Below are 26,221 nucleotides of genomic sequence, written 5' to 3'. Positions count from 1 at the left end.
TCACATGACCACCGAGCCCCGCCTACCCAGCTGGTCATTAGGGCAGAGGACCGGTTGTTAAAATTATTTGAACCCCACAACTGGATCTCTCTGCCCTCAAGACGGGATTTTGCTAAGCAGTCCTTCCATTTATGTATCCTCAAGTATAAATATTTTTGTACAAATGCTTTGAAAGAAATCTTCCTTCATTTTTGCTCTCAATCGACCCAGGCATCCATACTCACCTTGTTCTCATCGCTTCCTGTCTTCTTCTGGACTGGCAGTCATTAAATCAAAGCTCAGAGCTTTGCTGCTTGCAATGCGCAAAGCGTTTTGCTGCTTGCAAATGTGATTGTGCATCTTTTCATGTGCAACTGCCGTATTCTCAGCAGCATGTTCTTTCATCGTGATCGCTCATAACAAGACATGAATACGATAGCATTGCCTGCCGCTCCCTGGGCCTGCCTACAAATTGGTGGCTCAGATAGGGAGATTGCTACCAGGGGCCTCAAACAATTTCCTCGTGTGTCTGGTTATATTTGCTCAACCTGAGCTACCCTGAGCCAAACAAACATACTAAAATAGCTCTCAGCAGGCTTGGTTTTAACAAATATCCATACATGGCAAAGACAGTGATGGATACAGACTAAAGAAGCACCCTGGGTGGGGGGAAATGTAAATAGAACATTGACTGGCAAAGCAAATACTTCCTAGCTTCACCACAAACAGGATGAAAATTAGAAATGAGCCTAAGGCATCCATTGCATCTTCCGTGGGCTCTTCTTCCATTTAGGGTCTAGAGCCAACATTAAAATGATGTCAGAAGCTAAAAGAAGATTTCAAACTGTCAGGAGGAAAAGAAGGGAATGGAGAAACAAGACATCATCTGAATGAAGATCTGTATAGGTAGTCCTTGACTTAGGACCGCAATTCAACTAAACATTTCTGCTTGCTAAGTGAGACAGTTCCTAATTGATTTTTACGACCTTTCTTGCCACAGTTGTTAAGTGAATTAACAACTGCAGTTGTTAAGTTAGGAACAGGGCAGCGAATCCGTTGCTGCAATTTTTGAAGCCCACCCCTTTAGCTATATCTCTTTATCTTTTTTAAAAGACCTTGAATTGTACCTTTCTCAAATACATTCTCCGTCATCTTCTCTGTTTCTCTGCCATCCAATTTCCCTTGACGTAGGAGAAGGAATGGCAGAACCTGGGGGAGGAGTGAAAAGAGATATCAGCCTAGAATCCCAACGTAGCCACAAGGGAACTAAGTCCAACCCTCCTCAAGTGATGTAACTCTAAGCAAGTGCTTTGTGCCCTCCCCCACCCCTGCCATGGTGCAGTAGCCTGATTAGGCCACGCCCACCCAGTTTAATACTATTCAAAACTGATAAATAACAAGCGACTGAAGCTGGATTTTATATGCACATATGTGTAAGATGCAGTTGAGCCCTGGGGCTTTCTTGGACAGAGATTGAAAGAGAAATGAAACCTCTTCCTAAAACAAGAGTAAGCATCAACCAGAGATTGCCAGAAATCAAGGGCCACTGTCCCTGCACATTTGGGAGTCACGAGGGCTGCAAGAAACCAAGAAGGAATGCTCCCTGAACCTCAGATGGAGCATATCAAATGAGAATCAATAAGTTGCTTGCAGGGTTCTTGAAGCTCTCACGTGCTTTGCTCTGACTCAGTGCAACTGGGACATTTTTCGTTCAGCAGAGCAAGGAAACAACATGTTGAAAGATGCAAGAAACAGAAAAAGGAGGTTCAGTTGCACACACACACACACACACACACACACACACACACACACAAACCTTAACTGATTCACCCCCAAATCACAGAAGGCGACATGGTATTATTCTCAATTATGATCAATGTCAGGGAAAAAAAAACTCATTATAAATCTAGCAAAAAAGAAAGAGGAGATGGAAGCCTGTTTATCAAAACTGCAGGTGGGATAAGTAGCACCAGCTTGATTTTCATTCCAAGAGTACCATCTAGTGGTTAGTGTGAAGCAGGGGATATTGGTTGAGGAGAAAAGTGGTTTGCAAAGCTTTTTATAAAAGTCATCTGCATTTGCTTGTTATGTTAATGCTCTTGGGGAGAATTATTTTCAAACCTAATCTTGGTGGTCTTGTAGAGTAAGTTGCATTTTATTTTTTTCTATGTCAGCAGAATGCTGGCTGGGATTGGATGATATGTTTCTTGCATGCAAAACTGGATATAATGGTAAAAGATAATGGACATTATGGAAGGAGAAACAAAGGCAGATAGGCCAAACTCAATGGTGGCCTGGCCTGGCTAGCTATCCTCTTGATTTCTGAGGGAAAGTATTTCAATGAAGGCAAGACAACAAATGAAAGGTCCACCTCTGAGGTGAGTAGAAATAGAGTAGAGTAGAGTAGAGTAGAGTAGAATAGAATATAGAATAGAATATAGAATAGAATATAGAATAGAATATAGAATAGAATATAGAATAGAATATAGAATAGAATAGAATAGAATAGAATAGAATAGAATAGAATAGAATAGAATAGAATAGAATAGAATAACAGAGTTTGAAGGGACCTTGGAGGTCTTGTAGTCCAACTCCCTGCTTAGGCAGGAAACTCTACACCATTTTAGACAAATGGTTATACAATATCGTCTTAAAAACTTCCAGTCTTGGAGAATTCACAACTTCTGGAGGCAAGCTGGTCCACTGATTAATTGTTCTTTCAGGAAATTTCTCCTTAGTTCTAGGTTACTTCTCTCCTTGATTAGTTCCCACCCATTGCTTCTTGTCCTGCCTTCAGATGATTTGGAGAATAGCTCGACTCCCTCTTCTTTGTGGCAGCCCCTGAGATATTGGAACACTGCTATCATGTCTCCCCTAGTCCTTCGTTTCATCAGACTAGACATACCCAGTTCCAGCAACCGTTCTTTATATAATAATAAGTTTGGATTTATTAGCCGCTCCCTTTCCGGGCAGGACTCGGGGCGGCGTACACTAAGACATATATAAACATACATATATACACAGACATACATGCACGGAGGAGGTAATAGATTAAAACATTTAGACAAATTAAAACCATTAACATGCCCCGTTTAATAAAAACCCAATATACAATAAAAATTTAAAATTTAAAAAAGACAGTCAGGAGGAATATGAAAAAATTACGGTTGAGCCAGGCCGGATAATTGAAAGAGGTGGGTCTTCAACTGTACACGGAAGGAGCGGAGATCGGAAATAATCCTGATGTCACGGGGGAGGTCATTCCACAGGGCTGGGCCCATCACAGAGAAGGCTCTGCTCCTGGATGTCGCCCCCCGACACTGTTTGGTGGACGGCACCCGGAGAAGTCCCTCTCTGTGTGAGCGAATTGGTCGTAGGGATGTGTGGGGCAGGATGCGATCTGTAACTAGGTCCTATGCCATGAAGCGCTTTAAAGATCATAATCAAAACCTTGAAACGCACTCGGTAGACCACAGGAAGCCAGTGCAGCTCACGCAGGAGAGGTGTTACAGGGGAGTATCTAGACCTCCCCATAATCACCCGCGCGGCCGCATTCTGGACCAACTGTAGTCTCCGAGTGCATCTCAAGGGAAGCCCCATGTAGAGAGCATTGCAGTAGTCCAGGCGAGACGTCACTAGCGCATGGGTGACTGTGCGTAGGGCATCCCGGTCCAATAAGGGGCGCAATTGGCGCATCAGGCGGACCTGATGGAACGCCCCCCTTGCCACGGCTGTTACATGGTCATCCATGGACAGCCGGGCATCTAGGAGGACGCCCAAATTGCGCACCTGTTCCATGGGGGCTAGTTGCACGCCCCCAATGGCCAGAGATGGAAGCACCTGGTTGAACCGGGGGGCCGGAAGCCACAGCCACTCCGTCTTGGAAGGGTTGAGTTTTAGTCGGTTGCCATCCATCCATATGTTTTAGTCATCTTTGTTGCTCTTCTCTGCTCTCTTTCTAGGCAGAGAAGGTAGCAATATCTAAGTGAAGAGTCCTGAAAGAGCCCTCCCTCCAACTCTCATTGGCTGGGAAAAACAAATTAGCAGAAGGTGATCCTGGAGACATTCAGATCCTACATCAACAAAATGATATCCAGCACCTTGATTAGCATCCAGTAGCCATCTGGTAATCAGTGCAGCCAAGTCCCATTCTAGATCAGCTGTAGCTTCCAGGTACTTTCAACAACATTCTCATACAGGTATGGCTGAAAAAGGACTTTTCTGGGCCATTCTTGGGCCATTTTCTGGCCATTTTTGGCCTGGAAAACAGCTGGAAAATGGCCAGAAAATACTTTAACTTTAACTTTAACTTTATTTAAATTTATAAACCGCTCCCTCTCCCCAAGGGACTCGGGGCGGTGTACAGTCAAGGTAAAAAACACCATACATACATATAGATAGATAGAGGAGGCAATATGCAAAATAGCTAGAAATGGCCTGAAAATTGCCCCAAACGCAGCCAAAAACAGCCCCAAAACCACCTGAAAATGGCCAAAACAACAGGCACGCGTGCACCAGCCAGTTGGTCTTTGGGTTTCCAGCACTCCAGTGCACACGCATGCATGCACTTTCCGGTCTGGGCACTCAGTGCCAAATGATTTTGCCATCCTTGCTCTAGACTTTGGGAAAAGTGCATTTAACTACTGCACCACCATTTTGGGAATGCACAAAAGCTGATGACTCCCTGAAAATTTTCACCCAATCAAGCCTGACCTTTTATCTTTTTGACATTCCTTTATTTGGAATACTTTTAATTTTCTAATCAGAAAAATAAGATTAGGATATGAAGAAAAGAGAGACAATCAGCATAAGCCAAAAGGTCTTCAGTGATTTTTATTTTTATTGCCCACACAAAACAATGTTCGTTTAGCATGATATTTCTGCAAAGACCATTTATGTATCCTCAAGTGTAAATATTTTGATACAAACGCTTTGAAAGAAAAAAAAACTGAAGTCAAGGTCAACCATGTTCTCACACACTGGAAAGGGTGGTGATAAACAGATGCAAGATAGATAGCATAGCTCGGAACTTGGTTTTTAATCTTCTAAAGCCAACAGGATGGGCATATCTCTGGGTGGACGTAGACAGGTCTGTAGATATGGTACCATCTAAATAGAGATCATATTCATCTAGCATGTAGTCAATAATAACATTCAGGAATGTCTGCAGGTTTTCGTCAAAAGAAAGTCAAGATAATGGCCCAGCCATATAATTGAAGGTACACCGTATTTCATGTGTATCACACATAAAAAGAATGGAGCTTTGATCACACCACAATGGCTAATGTCTTGACTTTTGATTACACCCTATGAATATCCTTGTGTTAGAAATTCTGTTTATATAAAGCACCACATAGAGCAAATAAAGAGAACAGTCACCATGTGCCTTACTGCTCAACTCTTACTGTAACAAATAACAGAAAACTACTTAGAACAAAAGAGCATAGAGATACAAACTTGTAAACACTGCCATCTACTGGCTGAGTACTACTGTGGTTGTTGCATAGAAATATGTTCCAACAATGAATTCCAACACTTTGGTACATTATAAGTTATCTATCTATCTAGAAGCTAATAATAGCATCATAATAGCTATCATTGTCATTACATTCATAGATGAATTCACTATAGAAAACTTTTAATATCAGAGGTTATGCTGCTAGGAGCAGAAAAGTCAGTATTATTATTATTATTATTATTATTATTATTATTATTATTATTATTAAATCTTTTGTGAGATTCACAGCCTTTGGGGCTGGTTAGTAGCTCAGCAGCTCGAGTCCTAACCAAGGACCTAGGAACTGTTAAGGTAACTGTTAAGGTAACCTTATTATTGTTGTTGTTGTTATTAATATTAGATATCAAAACTCATCTTCCTTTTTCAGATATATAGCAGATGCATCGTATTCTAACATATCCGAACAAGTTTGATATAATTCTTTCATCTACTTGCAGGTAATTCATAGATATTTACCATTTTAAAAGAAAAAAAACCCGTAATATTCAAAACCACATAAATCAAATTTTGTTCCTTAAAATAAAAATAAGCAAACAACCACCACCCCAAAAATACAAAACATCCCAATTAGCATCCACAGAACTTGCAAAACGATGCATTAAAATATAATAAGTGTATATATTAAGGTTTGGTTAAAACAATTATCCAGGTAAATTAATGCACGCATATTCTGTGAGGTAAGGAAAGTTTAGTGACATTCAATAAACAAGAACATTTTGCTATGGTTTACATGCTAAAGATTCAACTTTTTCATTTCCCAAAGACACTTCCAAGTTAGTTGAACTTTGGATTCCATGAGAGAGACATATCCATCCGCAAGAGTCTTCTGGTACATTCATTTTAAGTTGGGAAGAAGCCACAGGATCCAACTTTTTAAACAGAGATCTTGTTTTCTAGAATGGCCAGCTTTTTTGATACAGCTTCCAGTGAGCAAGACTTAAGGAATAACAAGCATAGAAAGATGAACATATTTTCAGGAGTTTCAATTCAATGAGATGGACTAAATAAAAACCATGGAAATAAGTTGTTGGATACAGGTATGAATCAACCTCAGCAATTTTAAGATGGGCGGACTTCAACTCCCAGAATTCATCAGCCAGCAAGGGAGTTGAAGGCCACCCATCTTAAAAAAATGCTCACGTTGGGAAACCCCATTCCAAGCAAAACAGAAATAGCAGCTCTCCAGAAAAGGTTTTTTCTCAGTTGTATCCCCATCACCACCAAGTTTCTGCTTCTGAGCCCAGAGATTTTAAATATCCCTGAATATAATCCAGGGATGATTATTCAATTTCTGCTTAAAGTCACATTATTTTAAGAATGATTTGTTCAAGGTTCTAATGGCTGACAAGAGTAGAAGTCACTTAAGCAAAAATAGAAAGGGATGAGTATAGCATCTTTCTGCCTTTCTGACCTCCCTGTTCTCCAGTATCATTTTTCCCACCCCATACCACCACCACCCTTATATCTACCTCTATCTATCCATCCATCCATCCATCCATCCATCCATCTATCCATCTATCCATATCTCAATCTCTTTCTCTCTATCTACTTACCTATCCATCCATCTCTATCATCTTATGTCTCTGTCTATCTATCTACTTATCTATCTATCATCTATCTATGTATCTATCTCTATCAGCTATCTATCTATCTACCTATCTATCTATCTATCTATCTACCTATCTATCATCTATTGTCTGTCTTTCTGTTTATCTATGTATCTATCTATCTCTATCTATCATCTATCTATCATCTATCTATCCATTCATCCACCGCCCCGAGTCCCTTCTGGGAGAGGGGGCGGTCTAGAAGCACAAATAAATTGAAATTGAAATTGAAATATTTCAATCTCTCTCTCTCTTTCTCTATCTACTTACCTATCCATCCATCTGTATCATCTTTATGTCTCTGTCTATCTATCTACTTATCTATGATCTATCTATTATCTAGCTATCTCTATCAGCTATCTATATCTATCTATCTATCATCTATCATCTGTCTATCTATCTAATTTATTTATCCATCTCAATCTCTCTCTTTCTCTCTATTTATCTCCATCTATCTATCTACTTACCTCCATCCATCTCTATCATCTTTATGTCTGTCTGTCTGCCTATCTATCTATCTATCTATCTATCTATCTATCTATCTATCTACCTACCTACCTACCTACCTACCTACCTACCTACCTACCTATTGCTCATCTATTATCTACATGCATATGCATATGCATATGCATATGCATATACATATACATATACATATACATATACATATACATATACATATACATATACATATACATATACATATACATATACATATACATATACATATACATATACATATACATATACATATACATATACATATACATATACATATACATATACATATACATATATATATATATATATATATATATATATATATATATATATCTTCCTATCTGTCCATCCATCCATATCTCTATCTATCATCTATCTATATCTATTTTTAGGTCTGTCTGTCTGTCTATCTATCTATCTATCTATCTATCTATCTATCTATCTATCTACTATCGTCTATTGCTACATCACAGCAGGAGATATCAGGAATATTCTATGCATTGTGAGTAGAGAGTTAGTTTTGAAATAAGAACAGTAGCTACATAAAATAATCCTAAACAACACATGCAGCAATCACTCATTTTTCATTGTTTAGGAAGAACCATAAATATCCTCCTCTTCAAATCTCAAGCATGGTGGCCAAGTGCATCACTTGGTGTAAATCAGGTTTGTGCTTTCCATAATCACCTCAAGCCTCAAAGATGCCCTAACACACTCTATTCCAAGTGGCCCCCAAAGGATATGTTTTCGGGTCAATGCCTTTATGAGATTGTCTACCTTTCTCTGGAATTTGACAACAGCTTCACATTCACATGGATCTTCCTCTAAAGAGACAAGACAAAATGGTTCAGGAAATAAAATATCGGAAGAAGGTCTTGAATATTATGAAATGATGAAAGCTTACGGGACATATTTTGCGTAGCCCTCAGGTCGGCAATCTGTGATTGTAGACTGCAAACAGTTTCAGAGCACTCTATTTTTGGCCCTGAGATTGCAACGTTGCATCAGTGAAATTCAGCAATAACTAATTCTCAGTAGTACCATTTGTGTGTTTTATTTCTTCAAAAGTAAAAGTGCAATAAGACCAAGAAGCCTATTCAAACCAATTTTCTTTCCAAGAGCCCTACATTGTACTGCTGAGATGCCACCATTTGAAAACTAAATTTCAGAAGAACGATTTTCGATCATTTGGAAGAAATGTTGGCGGAAGGGGTGCGTGTGTGTTTAAGAATGGAAGGAGAGAAAAAATTGACTTCCAGAGATTTCTCATACTAACATTTATCCTTAAACCCTTTTTAAAACAATGAAAAGGAAGTCTGGTTTAATCAAAAGAAAGACTACGGGAGACATGATAGCAGTGATAGCAACATTTGAGGGGTTACCACAAAGAAGAGAGGGTCAACCTATTCCCCAAAACACCTGAAAGTAGGACAAGAAGCAATGGATGGTAATGAATCAAAGGAAGACCCAACCTAGAACTAAGGAGAGATTTCCTGACAGTTAGGACAATTAATCAGTGGCATGCCTCCAGAAGTTGTAGATGCTCCATACATCCCTTCGGCCGATTCGCTCTCACAGAGAGGGACTCCTCCTGGTGCCGTCTGCTAGGCAATGCCAGCGGGCGACGCCCAGGAGTAGGGCCTTCTCTGTGATGGGCCCGACCCTCTGGAATGACCTCCCCCCGGATATCAGGACTACCACTGACCTCCGCTCCTTCCGTAAGAAGCTAAAAACCCACCTGTTCAATTTAGCCAGCCTGGCCTAATTCCCAATTTTAGTCCCTCAAGCCTGCATTTTTAAGTTTTTTAGGGGTATGCTTTTAGTTGCTTTTAATTTTTACTTTTCTGTACAGCTGTATTAGGTTTAATTCATTTTTAAGGGTATAGGATATTTATCTTCTGTATTTGTTTTAATGAGACGCCTGTACACCGCCCCGAGTCCCTTCGGGGAGAGGGGGCGGTCTATAAATCCTGAAAAATAAATAAATAAATAGACATTTTTAAAAGAGAGTGGACAGTCATTTGTCTGAAATGGTATAGGGTTGCCTGCTTGAGCAGGGGGGGTGGACTAGATGACCTCCAAAGTCCCTCCCAACTCTGTCATTCTGTTATTTCGTTAAACATTCTCAACCCCTGTCTTCGACACATTGAATTCACCTGGTATATTTACAAGCGGATCTTCAATGGGTTGAGAAAGCCAGTTGCAGCACTCACTTTTGGAAATGTGTTTGCCATGTTCTAGCCCCTACTTAGACAAAATAAAAAAATCCAAACACATCATTTCACAGAAAGAGACTGATCCTAAGCATTGGGTATGCATCTAACTCAAGATGCCTGGAGAGGCTAATCCTTGCTACGAAAATGAATTGAGCTCTTTGAGCATTCAACTGATTTCTGGACCATCCTCAAGAAGGTTAACTGAGCGTTTCAAATAATAGCTTTCAAGTAACCCTTGAAGGGATTGGTTCTTTCTACCATCTGTTCAGGGTCGGACTGAAGCCCTTTGAAATGTGAGACACAACAAGGGACGAGACTCTCCACCAACGTCACCTTCGTGGAGGAGGTCACCAGTTTAGCAATTCAATCTTACTTCCCCGTTGATGGTGACCGTGTTCTCTGCCTTCCTTGAGGGGAAACAGGTTTGAAAAATAATAAACAGGCTGCATGACATGAGTTGCTATGTCCAGTGGTGGGATTCAAAATCTCTTCCTACCGGTTCTATGAGAGAGCGCTTTGCGATGTCAGCGCTGGTGAGCTGAGCTGTTTTTTGGCTCAGATGAGGCACATCAATCCTCTCTGCCATGTGAATCAGCTGAGCTTTAAAAAAAGGAATATAGAACAGGGAACAACAGGAGTGGGAGGGCAGGCCTAACCAGAGGTGGCATTTGCCGGTTCTCCGAACTACTCAAAATTTCTGCAACCGGTTCACCCAAACCAATCCGAACTGACTGAATACCACTTCTGGCTATGTCCTCTAGAAGATTGTCTTCCCTTTGCTGGAAGTCAGTGCTTAATTTTACATAATGGTAGGACCAGCTTTGTGTCGACTTGACATTTGTCATTTTAAGAATGGGATAAAGCTCACCTTGATGGCAGGAGGGGATGATAAGCACTGAAGACTGCTTCCTCAAATATAGATAAAGCTTCTGGGTTTCTAACTCCTTACCCACCCACCCTCAATTGTTGATAGAGCAAAGGCATTGGCTGTAGTTATTCATGCAGGCACCATGAGAGATTGTACACATATGATACTCAGTAGGATATGGTGCTACCAGCCCATTGAGGATTATATAATTGTGGAAGCAGCAGGAAGCCTCTGCTCTGAAGATCTTAATGCATAGATGGGTCCCCAAGGAATGAGGTGTTAACAATACAATAAACATAATGTGAACCAGTTTGGGATGGGTATCCCACAATGAAGGGTCACCATGAAGAAACACTCTCTGTAATAGCCACTCATCAGGTGATGAAGGACATACAGGAGACATGATCCCTGAAGGTAATAATTTAGAAACTTGTGGAGACCATTGGTATCAACAATGCCAGAAGATATTATCATGAGCATAATGATTCCTAGAAAAATCAAGACAAAATAGCAGAAGAATCATTAACTTAGTCACCCCAAAGGTGTGTTTTTTTCCCCAAGGTTGCTTTTCCTTGAAGAAATCTCGCTTCTCATCCAAGAAGCTTCTTCAGAACTTACATGAGAAGTGAAATGTCTTCAAGGAAGATCAAAGTCCAGTTGCCTTTTGAAAAAGAACTTTTTGGACAATCATCGCCTGGATGAATGAGAATCTCTATAGTCATTACCTTGCTTGGTATACAAACAGTATCGGCAACTACCGTGTTTCCCTGAAAATAAGACCTAGACTTATATTTTTTATGCCACCCAAAAAGGCACCAGGTCTTATTTTGGGGGGATGTCTTCCACTGACTCACCTTGCAATGGTGGTGGCACTGACAGCCCTGCCCAGCAGGAGCCCACTGCCATCCCACTTCTTCTGCAGCCGCTTGCTGCTAATTGTGTGTGTCACCCCTGGCCTCCATTTTGTCATCAGAGCCCTTCAGGAAAGGGCTCTTTGCAGCCAAGAAACAACCTCCAGATTGACACGAGTGGCACCCCTTGGCTTTGTTTCGCCCTCAGAGGCCTTCAGGAAAGAACTCTACAGCCAAGAAACTAGCTCCCAATTGATGTATGTGGTGCCCCCTGGCTTCCGTTTCACCGTCAGAGGCCTTTCCTGAAGTGTGCGAGGGCTTATATTGGGTGCATGTGTAAAAATCAAGCTAGGGCTTACTTTCAGGGTAGGTCATATTTTGGAGGAACCGCAGTATTTGTCAAAACAAAAGGTCACAGTGTTGCACTAGGAATGCCCTATTGTGCAATTTCACCTACCAACACATATTTTAGTCTGCAGCTTCCTTCCAATTTGATTGATGGTTCGGAAATCAGCTGTATAGAAGTAATGCTCTGCCACTGGCTCCGAGGCAATTGCCTTGAGTTCATCTTCAATGGCATTGCCCACCCCGACAGCAAACATCTTGTATCCTGAAACAAACAAGATCTAATCATCTGCGTCTTGCCCTGTTCATGAAAGCACAATAAAAGCATCATTGATCAAAATCCTGGAAAACATGGAGGCATTATAAATAAAAGGCTTTCATCTGGACGGTTCCTCTCCAGGGGCTGTCACCTTATCTTCTCACAGTGATTTTCAGGTATTGCATCAGGCAAATTACTTTGTTATGTATCCCCTGGCTTTGTCAAGTTCACATCTAGCTTTGTAAACATTATGAAATCATAGTTGCGTGAGTTGGATGCAACAGAAAAGAGAGGGATGATCAACCCCAGAAGAGAAAGGGGAATGTATTCCTGTAGAAATATCATCCTCATTGATATAATACAATGTACCAATAAAGGAATGTTGTGGCCTTCCAGCACCCAGCGGAGCTGGCAGCAGAGTCAGACAGTGAGGAGGTTGAGGAGGAACATGGGCCAGTCCTGGAGGCTGGGGAAAGCTTGGACGAGGGCTCTGCGTGAGAGGCAGAAATGGGGCCAAGACTGTCTGGAAGTTCTCAGATGCCTTCGGAGCTACACAGCTTTGAGGCAGAGGAACCGTTGGAGCCTATTCCCAATGCACGCATGCGCAGAGCTGCCAGAAGAAAAGAACAGCTAAGAAATCATGGGCGACTTGGGAGTAAAGCCACATGTGGACAGTGAATGGCCCCTCCCATAGGAAATGAAAGAGGAGTGAAAGAGGAGTGGGCTTTTGCAGGAAACAATTCGTTCATTCACTCGTTCATTCATTCGTTTCAGGAGTGTGAAGATCTGTCTGTGAATCTCAAAGACTCTGTGCCAAGTCTTTCCTTGCACAGCACTGCGTTTGGAAAATATTCCCATGGCAGCTTTCCAAGCTAGATAAGGTCTGTGGTCATAAATTCACCTTTGAAAGAGTATTTACCAGGCCTTTGCTGAATGTGAATGAGAGGAATTCACATTCATTTAATAAAAGGGGGTTTTATCAGGACCAAGAATCTGCTTTGTACTTTTGGGGGAAGCCTAGGTCAGAACAAGGAGAATATTTGCAGCTCAGGATTGAAATGAGGGGTCCTTTGTACTCTCTTGAGCTTGGTTGTTTTCTTGCAGATGTTTCATTACCCAAACTAGAGAACCTCATCAGTGTCACAAACAACCAAGCTCAGAGAGCATCCAGGACCCCTCAAAGCACCATGTTTATCAATGTATGAGATTAAGCAATAAACTTAACTGGCTGTTAGGGTTCTAAATACCATGCAGAAATAAATCATTGTCCAAGGCAAAACATCCTTAAAGGTCCAATTTATTCTACAGGCAAGTTAGCACCTCTATGGAAATCCAACTCTGATTTGCATCCTGGAATTCCACCCAGTTGAAAGTTCATGATCTATCCCCACACCCACAAATCCATCACATGTTCCAATCATCATCTTCCACGCTGGCATCTACACCCCTCTGGTTCCGGTCAGGTGTCGAGGTGCGGAGACAAAAGATGACCTTGGCTTCTATAAATGAATGTCAACATACATTCCACAATCCACTCCTTTCTATTCCCCCCTCCCAACTACTACACTATTGAAACAGCATAGAAAATTATAAGAAAGTGTGGCAGGCCAAAGATCCTAAAAAAAACATAACTACAGGCCTGACAGGCGGCCTCTCCTCAAAAGAAAAACGTTTCCTGCAAAGAGAATAACATAAAAGTTAACACTGGCCTCTCATCTACGGTCCTAATTTCCCAATGCTTACCTAATTCTTTAGCTTTCTTGGCTGCATCATTGATGTAATCTTGGGAGCGTCCATCAGTAAATACAATGGCCACCTTGGGGACACCAGGCCTTGCTCCACTAGAGATGGCGAAGGAATTGTCGACGAGGTATTTCAAAGCTTGGCCAGTCATGGTGCCCCTTTCCATATATGTCATCTTTCTCACTGCTGTTTTGATATCCTTCTTGTTCTTGTATTGCCCCAGTGGGAACTCCTGCTTGACTGAGCTAGAGTACTGGACCAAGCCCACCTGAGTCTTTTTATCGGAGACCTCCAGAGAATCCACAATCTGGTTAATGAATCTCTTCACCAATTCAAAGTTCTCGGGCCTCACGCTCTTCGACCCGTCTATCAGAAAGACGAGGTCTGTGGCAGCTCCTCCATTGCATACTGTAGGAAAGTGAAAAACAGAAAACGGGAAGAAAGCCGCGACTGGGAGGGGGGGGGGAGAAACACTTCTTCCATTTAGATAGCGACACTTCTTTAAAAACTGATTTTAATCAGCCAGGTCAGTGCGTTTAGAGAGGTGTGTCCTCACTACAAGAAGTAAAATAAGTCGTTATGTTCAAGCATTATAATTTCTGCTTTGGCCCCCTATTTTCAAGAACGGGTTATTCTGCTATACACCATAGTATACAGCAGAGGTGGGTTCCTACCAGTTCAGACCAGTTCGGCCAAATATGTACCGTGTTTCCCCGAAAATATGACATGTCCTGATAATAAGGCCATGCCACATTTTTCTGGTGGGCAAAAATAAAAGCCCTCCCCCGCAAATAAGCCCCCTGGACAACCCCCCACCTCCGGCCAAGCAGAGCACTGCTCACCAATCTAGCGGTATCACAAAGGTTCCAAGCCGCAGGAACCGGGGTGAGGCAAAGGTGATCACGTTGCATGGCACCTTCGGGATACCGCTAGGTTGGTGAGTGGCGCTGTGCCCAGCTGAACAGGGGGGTTGCTGCCGGCAGAGCGTACAACCATAGAGCAACCCCAAAACAATAAACCCTCCCCTGATAATAAGGCCCAAGCCATATTTTGTGGGTCAAAAGAAAATAAGACCCTGTCTTATTTTCGGGGAAACATGGTAGTAACTTGGCAGCCTGGGTCGCTGGAACCGGCAGCTAACCAGGTCTGCCACACCCCTGAACTGGTTCTCTCGGTGGCACCGTAGGCGCCGCCATCTTGTTTTTGGCTTCTGTGCATATGCAGAAGCATTTTTTTAGTACTGCAAAATGTGCATCAAGTGCACACGCAGTGCGGTCCTGAGCAAACCAGCAGCAGGTGGAACCCACTCCTGATATACAGTAATAAACTCCTGAGCTACATACTAGACCAGTGGTCCCCAACCTTCTGGGCACCAGAGACTGGTTCCATGGAGAGAGGTTTTCTGTAGACCAGCGGGGGCTTAGTTTCATGTACTCCCTGAGGATGGGGCTTTGCTTATTTGTGAGCCATGGTGGTGCAGTGGTTAGAGTGTAGTACTGCAGGCTGCTTCTGCTGACTGCTGGCTGCCTGCCATTTGACAGTTCAAATATCACCAGGCTCAAGGTTGACTCAGCCTTCCGTCCTTCCGAGGTGGGTAAAATGAGGACCCAGATTGTTGGGGGCGATAGGCTGACTCTGTAAACTGCTGAGCGAGGGCTGTAAAAGCACTATGATGCTTTTGTGTATAAGTCTGAGTGCTATTGCTGTTGTGCGGACCAATTTCTGGAATGCCGCAGACCAGTGCTAGTCCACGGACTGGGTTTGCGGACCCCTGCACTAGACAAGAGAAAGTCAGAAACTAAGATTCTTGTCTGAAAGCGTGTTCTTTGTTCTCTTTGGCTGTTTTACAGAATGGCAGTTTATCCTCAAGAGAATGAGGTATTTCACACATTGTGAATTGGGCACGCATTTCCATGACTTCTAATCAACTTTGGCTCCCTTGACAAAGTTTTAAACAAAACCTATTTACCACTGCAGGTCTTCCCATCATTGTTAAGTGTGAAGCCCACTTCACAAGCACAGGCGTACGAGGCTCCTGTACTGACACAAATCTGCTGGCAATCATGGTCTCCGGTGGCACACAAATCTGACACAACTGTAAAGTAGTAAAGTAATCACAACTATAAAGTAGTAAAGTAATAAACACAATAAACAAGCAGGTTTGACTTTAGCTTACAGTATCCTTTCTTCTTTTTGGGTTTAACGTTTTTATTGAGTTAAAAGACGATACAAAATACCGGTACAAAAATAAATAGGAAAATGGTGGGGAAGAAGAGAAGGAAGAGAAGTGAGGAAGGATAAGAAGGAAAGAAAAAGAAACATTGACTTCCAACTCTCTCTTTTGCAGTAAAATAAGGCATTCATATCAAATCACACCTCTTTGTTTTTTCATGATAATACGAACAAGCCATTTCTATTAAGATCTATTAATCCAATCGGTAAAACCCAAAACCAAAGTTTCATTCTTTTCCACTTCAAGCAGAAAGCTCAGAAGTGGTCTCCATGGGGAAACAAAAGTACTTCTATTCTTTTCTTTGATCAAAATATTTTACTACAGTATCATTTGTCTTGAGTAGATCACCTAGAACACGGGTGTCAAACTCATGTTGCCGCCACATGATGTATCGTGACATTTTTTTCCCTTCAGGGTGGGCATGGCCTGCCTGTAACACAGAGGTGGTATTCAGCCGGTTCGGACCGGTTCACCCGAAAGAGGAATGGAAATCGCAGGTGGGCCTGCCTACACGCCCCAGCTCTATGCTGTCCTATTTAGTGGCATTTTCAAGCCACGTGCATGCATGCAAGCCACACACGTGATCAAGGCGCATGCACGGAAGGCTGAGCACATGTATGGATGGGCGCACGCTCACATTTGCGAACCGGTAGGTAAAGTAAGGGGATACCACCCCTGGTGTGACATATCCTGCCTGCAGGCCACCAGTTTGCTATAAACTAAGCTACTTATAAAATGCCCCGTCTGAATTCTCTTTGCTTCCTAGTTATTTCTAATCAGATGCTTATTTTTAACAAAGAAATACCCAGGAACATCTTGTAGTTGGGAAAGGACAATTTCTCGTAGGTGTTTCCTTCGGGAATGTTTCGGACTTACCGCAGAAAGCTTCCTGAAACTTTTTACTCAGCTTCGCAATGACACTATAACTTTCAACATAGTCCACATGGTCATCCAGGGGCTGGCTGGCTATCTGTCGCAACGTATTCATGTCGACACGGCCCACGCCAATGGCAAAGATTTCGATCCCAAGAGCTCTTGCCCTGGCTGATACATCTTTCACCCCATCCTGGGGGTGACCGTCGGTCACTACGATGGCCACCTGGGAATGAGAGGATGAAGACTTCATTGATTTCTTTCCCAACTGGGATGGGAGATGATGTTTACCTTTCCCTGATGGTGTTTATCATACCAAGTGAGATTAATATTCCACTGTCTCAACCACAAATAAAAACAAAGTATCCTATTCCCTAGATATTGTAATAATCTCTTGCTCCTTTATTAAAAGGCACTTCGGCACAAGGAAGAGCCCCCCAGAGTACATCGTAAAAGGAGAGACTGTATCTGGGCCTTAAAAGTGATGAACAATAATACAAAGCAGTGCTGCAAGATTGCAGGCGGGAGAGGCATATATTTGAATGAAGTGGGGGGGGGGAGGGAGGGAGAGAGGGAAGAAAGGAAGGAAAGGAACGAAGGAAGGAAGGAAGGAAAAAGAAATAGAAAAAAGAAAACGTGAAAGAAAGAAAGAAAGAAAGAAAGAAAGAAAGAAAGAAAGAAAGAAAGAAAGAAAGAAAGAAAGAAAAGAAAAGAGAACTTGAAATGTAACAGAGTAGGTTTTTTTCTCTAGAAGACCCCTAATTTTTCTGGTCAGAATCAGTTACAATTATTCCTCATCTTAAAATTACTTTCTGCCTTTAAACATTTTCATTTTCAGCTGGATAAATTTCATCTAGATATCTGAATCCCCCAATTAAAGGATTGTTTCCTAAAAGGAAGGTCACAGCAAGAAAGTAAATAAATTATCCTCTTGTATAGATACCAATGCCTGCGAAAGGTGAGGAGGGATTCATATATAAAAAAAGAGGTAGGGCATCAATCATGCTGTTGACCCCCCCCCTTATATAACCATTTGTCATGTGACTCTAAAAGGCCATAGGCAGACCTGACACCCATCCCCACCCACCCATTCTGCATACTCTATGCCTCTTCTGCAAATTTTTAAGTGTCCGCTACTCGTAGGGTTGCCACAGATGTGGCATTCTGCCAGTTCTCCCTGGTCTGGGCAAACCAGTAGCAGTGGCGGTGGGAGGCTCCACCCATCCGACCCATCGCGACCCCATGGACAACAGTCCTCCAGGCCTTCCTCTCCTTTACCATCCTCTGGAATCTATTTAAGCTCACGCCGACTGATTCAGTGACTCCATGCAGCCACCTCATTCTCTGCCGTCCCGTTCTTCTTTTGCCCTCAATCTTTCCCAGCATTAGGCTCTTCTCCAGTGAGTCCTTCCTTCTCATTAGGTGGCCAAAGTCTTTGAGTTTCATCTTCAGAATCTGGCCTTCTAAAGAGCAGTCAGGGTTCATCTCCTCTAGGACTGACCGGTTGGATCGCCTTGCAGTCCAAGGGATGCGCAGGGGTCTTCTCCAGCATCAGAATTCAAAGGCCTCCATTCTTTGTCGCTCAGCCTTCCTTATGGTCCAACTATTAGAGCCATACATTACAACTGGGAAAACCATAGCCTTCAAACCTTCAAAAACAAAACCTTCCCACATACCATTGCACTAATTCTTTTGGTGTAATATTAACTTTGGAAGCCCACACAGACTCCTTTTAAGTTCATTGTGCATTGGTGTCAATGAATTGCGTTTCTTGAAATAAATAAAGAAATTGAGAAATGAAAGGTCTACATAAAACTCGGTCTTAACTGGATTGTTATGCAAACACCATTTACACAAACCAAATTAGACTGGTGTGTTCCATGGTGTAACATGTCAATTTCAGCAATAGGTGGAGCTGTAAAATCTCTTATACCTCCCTTTTATTTTAAGAAACCAAGACTGTGTGATATTTGCAACCTCGTAGCTTCACTAACAAACCCTTTGTGCCTTCAGCAATTCATTTATTTCTCTGCAAGAAGTGTTGCAGAGAAAGAAATCTCCCTAGGAAGCAACTTCCACTGCTGTGAATAAGCAGGAGATCAAAGAAGTGGGAACAGATTTCTTGGTCATGCCATAGGTTGAGAAAAACAAATGAAAATTCCTAGCCATCTATTTTTTTTAAAAAAAGTAAGAAGATTCTGAACCAGCCTAACCTGGAGGGCCAAAGCAAAGGATCAGATTTTGAGTGATTTGCTCATTCTAAACAGATCAGATTCAAAATCAGGCTTGTCAGATGCTACATGTTTTCTATCCTGCTCTACGGAGTGGAGAGTTGGTCTCTGACAGAAAGCCACTTGAAGAGACTAGAAGCATCTGAAAAGTGGATTTACAGACAGCTATTGAATATAAGTTGGGTTGACAAAATCAGAAATGAGGAGGGGATAAACCGCCTAGGAAAGCCAAGGGAAATCATCAAAACCACCAAAAAGCAAAAGTGAGAATATTTTGGACGTGTGATGTGACACCCAGAAAAATACGGCATCCTTCACTTAATTCCCCAGGGAAAGATTGAAGGCAAACAAGGTCCAGGAAGAAGTAGACCATCACGGCTTCAGAACCTAAGGACTGGTTTGGACAAAACTCAACAACACGTTTTTGTGTGGCTATTGATAAAAATAGGATTGCCAACATGATCGCCAGCATCCAATGATGGATATGGCACAAGAAGAAGAAACAGACCAGAGTTTCTGAATCTTGATCCCAAATGAAAAGAATTACTTCATTAGAAATAAAAGATTTAAAAACTAGAACCTAAATAAACTATGATTATCCAAACAAAAGAAAAGAGTGTCTGTCCCAGATAAATAAATATTTAGTCTTGATCTCCACACATAGAATAAAGACAGATGGGAACTGCGATAATCAGCTTCCATGTTTAGGCATTCATGGTCAAACACTATAAAAAGACTTCACACATACAACTTTATGTACAAACGTTTCTTACAAGTGTGGAATGAACATCTGTAGTCATCCAGTCCCCCGTGTACATTGACTTGACATGAATCAATATTTGGAAACAGAATGCATAGATCATGTTGCACAAACTGTTCTTTTATGAGAAAAAGAGAACAAGCAGAATTGTTCTTTTCAGCTTGTGAAAGAAATTGAAACTTGGTTTGGTTTAAAAACAATGAGATGCCAGCTAAATTATGGTCTACCATTTCTGTCCTTCAGGCCAAAGGTCTTCATGATCCATCAGGTTCTTTTAATAAAGTTGAAAGGGCCTTCTGTTTGAGGTAACTTTTTCCCCCTTGCAGCAGAAATAGTCATAACAACAAAAACACTAGCAATAACAGGTATCTTTGTGAAAATGTTAAGGAAAGGAACTTTTAATTTAGTATTTCAAGCTCTTTCCCACAAGATAGATTTTTTTTTCTCATTGACTTATGTCTCCCCCCAAAGAATATCTGACTTTAGCAACTGGTATATATTTAGCTTCTAGCCCACCTGTGAGTGAAATTCGAGGTGGTGAAGTCAACTATATTTAGCTAATTTTAAATCCCTCCAAGAATAAAATGCTCATAGAAAAGGGCATTTATGAGGAAAACCTAAATGCCCTCAAGAGCTCCTCACTTTCACCCAACTCTGTTTTTTAAAGAACCACATTTTTATAGCCTTAACCAGTAGAGCATCATGGCTTGATAAATATGTTGACCCCGTCCCACAAAGCTGAGGTGCATCAATTCTGCAAATGTAGGCTTTATGCAGGGGTGGGATTCAAAAATTTCAGCAACGAGTTCTCTGCCCAGTTACTGGGTGGGTGTGCCCATGGTGGGCGTGGCCATGGTGGGTGTGTCCTAGTCGGCCTCTTGCACCATGGCAGGGGCCCATTTTCACATTCCCCAGGTTCCAGAGGCATTCCTCAAGCCTCTGGGAGGGTGAAAACTGCCTCCTCCCGGGCTCCAGAGGCCCTCCAGAGGCCCTCCAGAGCCTGGAAACAGGCCCATTTCTGGACTTCTAGAACTTCTAGGAGGCCCATTTCCCCCCCCCTTCCCGAGCCTCAACATGGGCTCTGCACTTACCTTGCATCTAAAACAGGCCACATGGAGTCTTCTGGGAGAGGCGGGGAGAGGTGGGAGGGGCAGGGTGGGGTGGGATTTGGGGGATCTCCGAATTGGCCATAACATTAGCTATGGGTTCTCCCAAACCCAGGCGATCCCTCAGCAGCCCCATACCTGGCTTTTTGGCTCTGTCACTAGTTCTATGAGGTCAGGGAATCTGAAGTGGTGCCTCAGAAAATGACCAAGACAAATGGGAAGGAACATATGGAAGAAGATGGTAATCTTTGTATCTCCTGAAGGACTTTATGAGGAGACATTTCATCAAACGGTTGTTACCCTGAGTTGTGCCTAAGTGCCAGTTAGGTAATTGAGAAGCAGAACAGCAATTGGGTGAAGAGAAGAATGTTATGAAATTAAACATGACAAATAAAAGGGATGGTTTGTTCAAAACTTATATTCCTTTTGGGTGTTAGTGATCAACTGCAGGTCTGCAGGCCTCAAATGGCCTTCCAAAGCTTGTTAGATGTGGTGCACATAAAACTGGGAGCTCTACCCATTTTTCCTAGTAGCTAATAACAGTGGAAAAACAAGTATCTCATTAACTTGCTGAGAGAAGATGAGGCCCCTAGGATGGGAGAATATGTCCTTTGGAAACCACAGTTAGTTGCTGGGAGGAATGTCAGAAGCATTAAGTTTCCACACTTCCCATTTGCCTGCAGTTAAATGGTTCAAATCTTATATGACAACATGAGACATTATTATGGTTCTTTGCTCAGATATTCAAACTGGATTTGGCATTTTTGTCTGCCTATTGAGTCCTTCCCAAGGACCTGGGATAGGCAGAAGTGGGTGTTTAATGGGGTTCCAGAAATCATCACAACATCCTGTGATGATTTCTGGAACACCATTAAGTTATACATTAAGAGTTTACATCCATTACATTAAGACTTTACATCCAAACTCTTCTGACAAAGCTGCCTTTTGCAATTGATTGATGGTGAATTTGTCAATGCCAATGATGTTCAAGTGGTGTTATTCAAACTATTAGATTTCCAACAGCTATGCCAAATCTCATTAGACTTTAACCATTTTTTAAAAAATCATCTAAGCGCCTACAAAAGGTACATAATTTTGAGGACCACCAATGCTTCTGAAAACACAGGTTGCAAACAAGAGAGACAGGGCGAACTAAGTTCATGGAATGATTGCCACAAAACAAAGCAAGAAGAAAATAAAACCAAGCTCCTTGACAATCTCACCTTGTTGATCTCTGGGGATCTCACCCTGGCTCCTTCCCCTTCACTGAATGCTCTGTTGATGGCAAACTGTATAGCCAGGCCTGTCATGGTCCCAGTGGAGAGAGGCTCGATCTTGCGAACAGCTTGTAACAGGCTGGTCTTTGTTTGATGCGTTCTTAGGGACAATTCATTCTTGACAGCACTGGCATAGTTGATGACTCCAACCCGTGTTGTATTAGGACCTACATCAAGTGCCTCAATGACCTGAGACACAAAAATCTTGACTTTGTCAAATTCATTGGGGCGCACACTTCGGGAGCTGTCCACAATGAACACCAGATCTGTAGGTCTTGTCCTGCACTGGGCACCTATTTGGAAGAAGGGAATAGCTTTTTCTTTCAAAAATTAAAAATATGACAACTCAGACATAGGTCCCATTTGAGTTCATTTGGACTTCCTCTCAACTAAATGGCGATAGAATTCCAACCTTATGATCATTCCAAAGGTGCTTTTTCCAAAAGGCAACTAGACTTCCTTGGGTTTTATTTTTCCTTTGAAAACGTTTCGTTTCTCACCCAAGAAGTTTCTTCACTTCTTCAGAAACACTTTCAAAGAAAACAAAACAAAACAAGAAAGTCCAGTTGCCTTTTGAAAAAGCACCTTTAGGACAACCAATGTGAGAGTGAGAGCAATCAACCATTGGAACAGAAGTTGCCTTCAGAAGTTGTGGGAGTTTCATCACTGGAAGCTTTCAAGAAGAGACTGGACATCCATCTGTCAGAAATGTGTAGGGTCTCCTGCTTGGGTGGGGAGTTGGATTAGATGACCTAACAAGGTCCCTTCCAACTCTATTAATCTGTTAAATCTGTTAAACCATGACCTGGTTGATTGAGAATCTCCATAGACATTCATCCTTATGATCTTTTTCCCTATGAAAGTTTTCCCTATGAAAACTACTTTTTCCCAATGATTACTTCTTTTATGCTACAATGATCTCTAGTATAGACTATTCCATAGGTTGTATTTTCTTCTGTGAAGTTAGTACTGGAATTCTCTTGGAGAGACAAATCCCAGCAGTTGTTTCTCATCATCATCATCATCATCATCATCATCATCATCATCATGTCTCTATTGCTGATTTGGTCAATTGTGGGAAATTCAGACACTGAAACATCTTAAAATGTGGTGTGAGAACATGGAGCTGTTGGCAGAACAAGAGGTGGTTTTATCCCAAACTATCCAAGATTCTCACCCTACCCTAAATAGGGAAGAAATATATAAGCCCTCAACTTGACTTAATTTCCCCTTCCCATTTTTCTAATGATGGTCTGTTGGCACCAGACTTATGGTATGTCAGATGATGCCAATAACCATGTGTTTTTTCTTTAGGACTATATTCCCTCCAAAATAACAAAACCACTGGGGTATATATTTCAATCCTCTTTGAATATTCAGCGTTCCACACACTCAATAATGAATAAATCCTTGACCATGTTTGAGGGCGGGTTGAAGGTTTTTGGGCTTAACTGGGAGCATTTCAGTCTAATAGGACTTGAAATGTTAAATGGGATTACTTTTCTGGGATTTACATGAACGATGGAGGCTCTGGCTTTGTTCTGATTTGCCTTCAGGTCTGATCTGCAGTCATTATAGTAAAGGAAATAATGACACAGTCTTTGTCCTGACATTGGTGGCTTGCAGAGAAAAAGAAAAAACAAGATTGTATTTTTGCCTCTTTCACACCATTCTCCAAATTTCCCAGAAATTTACACCCAGCAGCCCGAAACAGTCAAGGATGGGCTGATGGGTGGGGACTATTTTGGTCCAGTGATTAGTTATTTATTTATCTATCAAAATTATAGAGCCACCCATCTCACAAGAAATGAGCCTTTAACCAAAAACCATGCAGCAAAAAGATGTAGAAAACTAAATATGTCAAACGCAGTTCTATTACATAAATGACACACACACACACACACACACACACACACACATGTGCGTGTGTGTGTGTGTGTGTGTGTGTGTGGTACATATGTATATCAAGAGATTTTATATTGAATCCTCTTGCAAACCAGAGGAAATGTTGAAATATTGACAAATCCATCATGTCTTTACATTGCAGTAAAATATTTTTATTACCCATCACACGTATTTGCTCCATTCTGTGATCCCTAGAGATTGTAAGCAAATACAGTAACTGCCTGAAATCTTCTGCCAAAGGAGTGTAGTAGAATAGCTAACTTCAAGGTCAAAATAAAATTTGATCTTAAGAAGCAAGAAAAGTGTGAGAGTCAAAGTAATTCCATTATGTCTTCTGAAAAAACGTCTCCATTTGCTTTTCCTCCAACTGTCACTGAACTGACTGCTGTTTTCGGTTCAGCGAGACAGAACAAAAACTATAATTTTAACCGTCAGTGTCTGAATTTTGCCTTGCTTCTTCTTTTCTTTCCATCTCTGTCTCTTGTGGATGCAGAATTTGAGATTGCAAGCTCAAGAGCTGGAAAATATTCAGGGCTGTAACTGATGAATACAATAACCCTGAAAACATGCTAGAAAGAGGGTCGAGAGAGAAATAACTGCTGCGCCTAATAGCCATTGATAGATCTTTTAGATTATGATTTTCTTCTGCATTTGTAGAAAAGAGAACTAAACGCATCATTATGTAAAGAAATCCTTTTATCCATTGTAGCTTGATCTGCCTTGAGACCTTCTTCAAATCTTATCATTTTGTTGCTTGTATGTAAACTGTTGTTTGCATGTACGCTGAGACTTATCACTTTGTGATAAGAATAGAATGGAATGAAATAGAATAGAATAGAATAGAGTAGAGTAGAGTAGAGTAGAGTAGAGTAGAGTAGAGTAGAGTAGAATAGAATAGAATAGAATAGAATAGAATAGAATAGAATAGAATAGAATAGAATAGAATTCTTTATTGGCCAAGTGTGATTGGACACACAAGGAATTTGTCTTTGGTGCAAATGCTCTCGGTGTACATAAACAGACAAGATACAGTCATCAAGAATCATAAGGTACAACACTTAATGATAGTCATAGGGTACAAATAAGCAATCAGGAGACAATCAATATAAATCATAAGGATACAAGCAAAAAAGTTACAGTCCTGCAGTCATAAGTGGGAAGAGATGGGTGATAGGAACAATGAGAAGACTAATAGTAATAGAAATGCAGCCTTAGTGAATAGTTTGACAGTGTTGAGGGAATTATTTGTTTAGCAGAATGATGGGGGAAACTGTCAAGGTGAGGAATCCAAAATTAAGACCAAAGCATCAGCTGGGAAGAAAGCTTTATAGTGTGATAGGAAAAGGGAAAGGACCCATCATATAAATATTTAAGCCACAAAAATTCAGATGGCTGCCTCTTTCTGGCTTTCCTTTCTGCGTGGCCGCTCTAACCTGGCAAAGTTTTGCAAAAGCTAACCAAGGCATTCCATGACTCACCTCTCCGCTGAGGACGGACCCCATCAGCAGAAGAACCCTGGTTCTGGAAAAGGTGCAGGAGCAAGAACAGGGAGGCAGAAACGAGCATCATTATGGCTGCTTAGGATGGAAGCGAAGTGGGGTTGACTCAGTGGTGGTTTTGAGGTATTAAGGGGCCTTCCCCCATGAAGGCAGGGGGCCAACTTCTAAGATGCAGGAGTGATGGGGAGTGGGGAGGGAGGAGATGGAAAAGGATGCGTGGAAGGATGGCAATTGACAAGGAGAGGTCCCCAAGGCCTTTTCCAGTACCTGAAATTTCCACAACGACTTCATTGCTTAGCTAGGAAGTGGGAGGTTATAAAAGAGACCAGCGACAGGCTCGGAATGCAGGGAATTTGAGCCCTGAACAGTGAAGGCAGTCAAGTAAAGCTGAAGAAAAGAGTTTATCTGCCAATCACCATCTTTAATCTGGCCCAGGGTCTGCCACAGTAA

The 26,221-nt window shown here is 41.7% G+C and overlaps 1 protein-coding gene across 1 annotated transcript; it reads right to left on the bottom strand.

The window, feature by feature from the left end:
• Nucleotides 1-8,253: 8,253 nt before the first annotated feature.
• MATN1 (matrilin 1) lies at nt 8,254-25,841 on the bottom strand (the record flags this gene model as incomplete). Its single annotated transcript, XM_081961677.1, has 7 exons — nt 8,254-8,429; nt 11,998-12,150; nt 13,888-14,295; nt 15,857-15,982; nt 16,997-17,219; nt 22,314-22,660; nt 25,751-25,841. 7 exons carry the CDS (start codon nt 25,839-25,841, stop codon nt 8,254-8,256), a joined length of 1,524 nt encoding a protein of 507 aa, XP_081817803.1.
• Nucleotides 25,842-26,221: the final 380 nt, after the last annotated feature.

Source organism: Natrix helvetica (genome assembly GCF_964273705.1).
Source record: "Natrix helvetica genome assembly, chromosome: 9".
Taxonomy (NCBI): Eukaryota; Metazoa; Chordata; class Lepidosauria; order Squamata; family Natricidae; genus Natrix; species Natrix helvetica.
The sequence above is the reverse complement of the archived record's forward strand: the minus strand, read 5'-3'. Positions and strand labels throughout refer to the sequence as shown.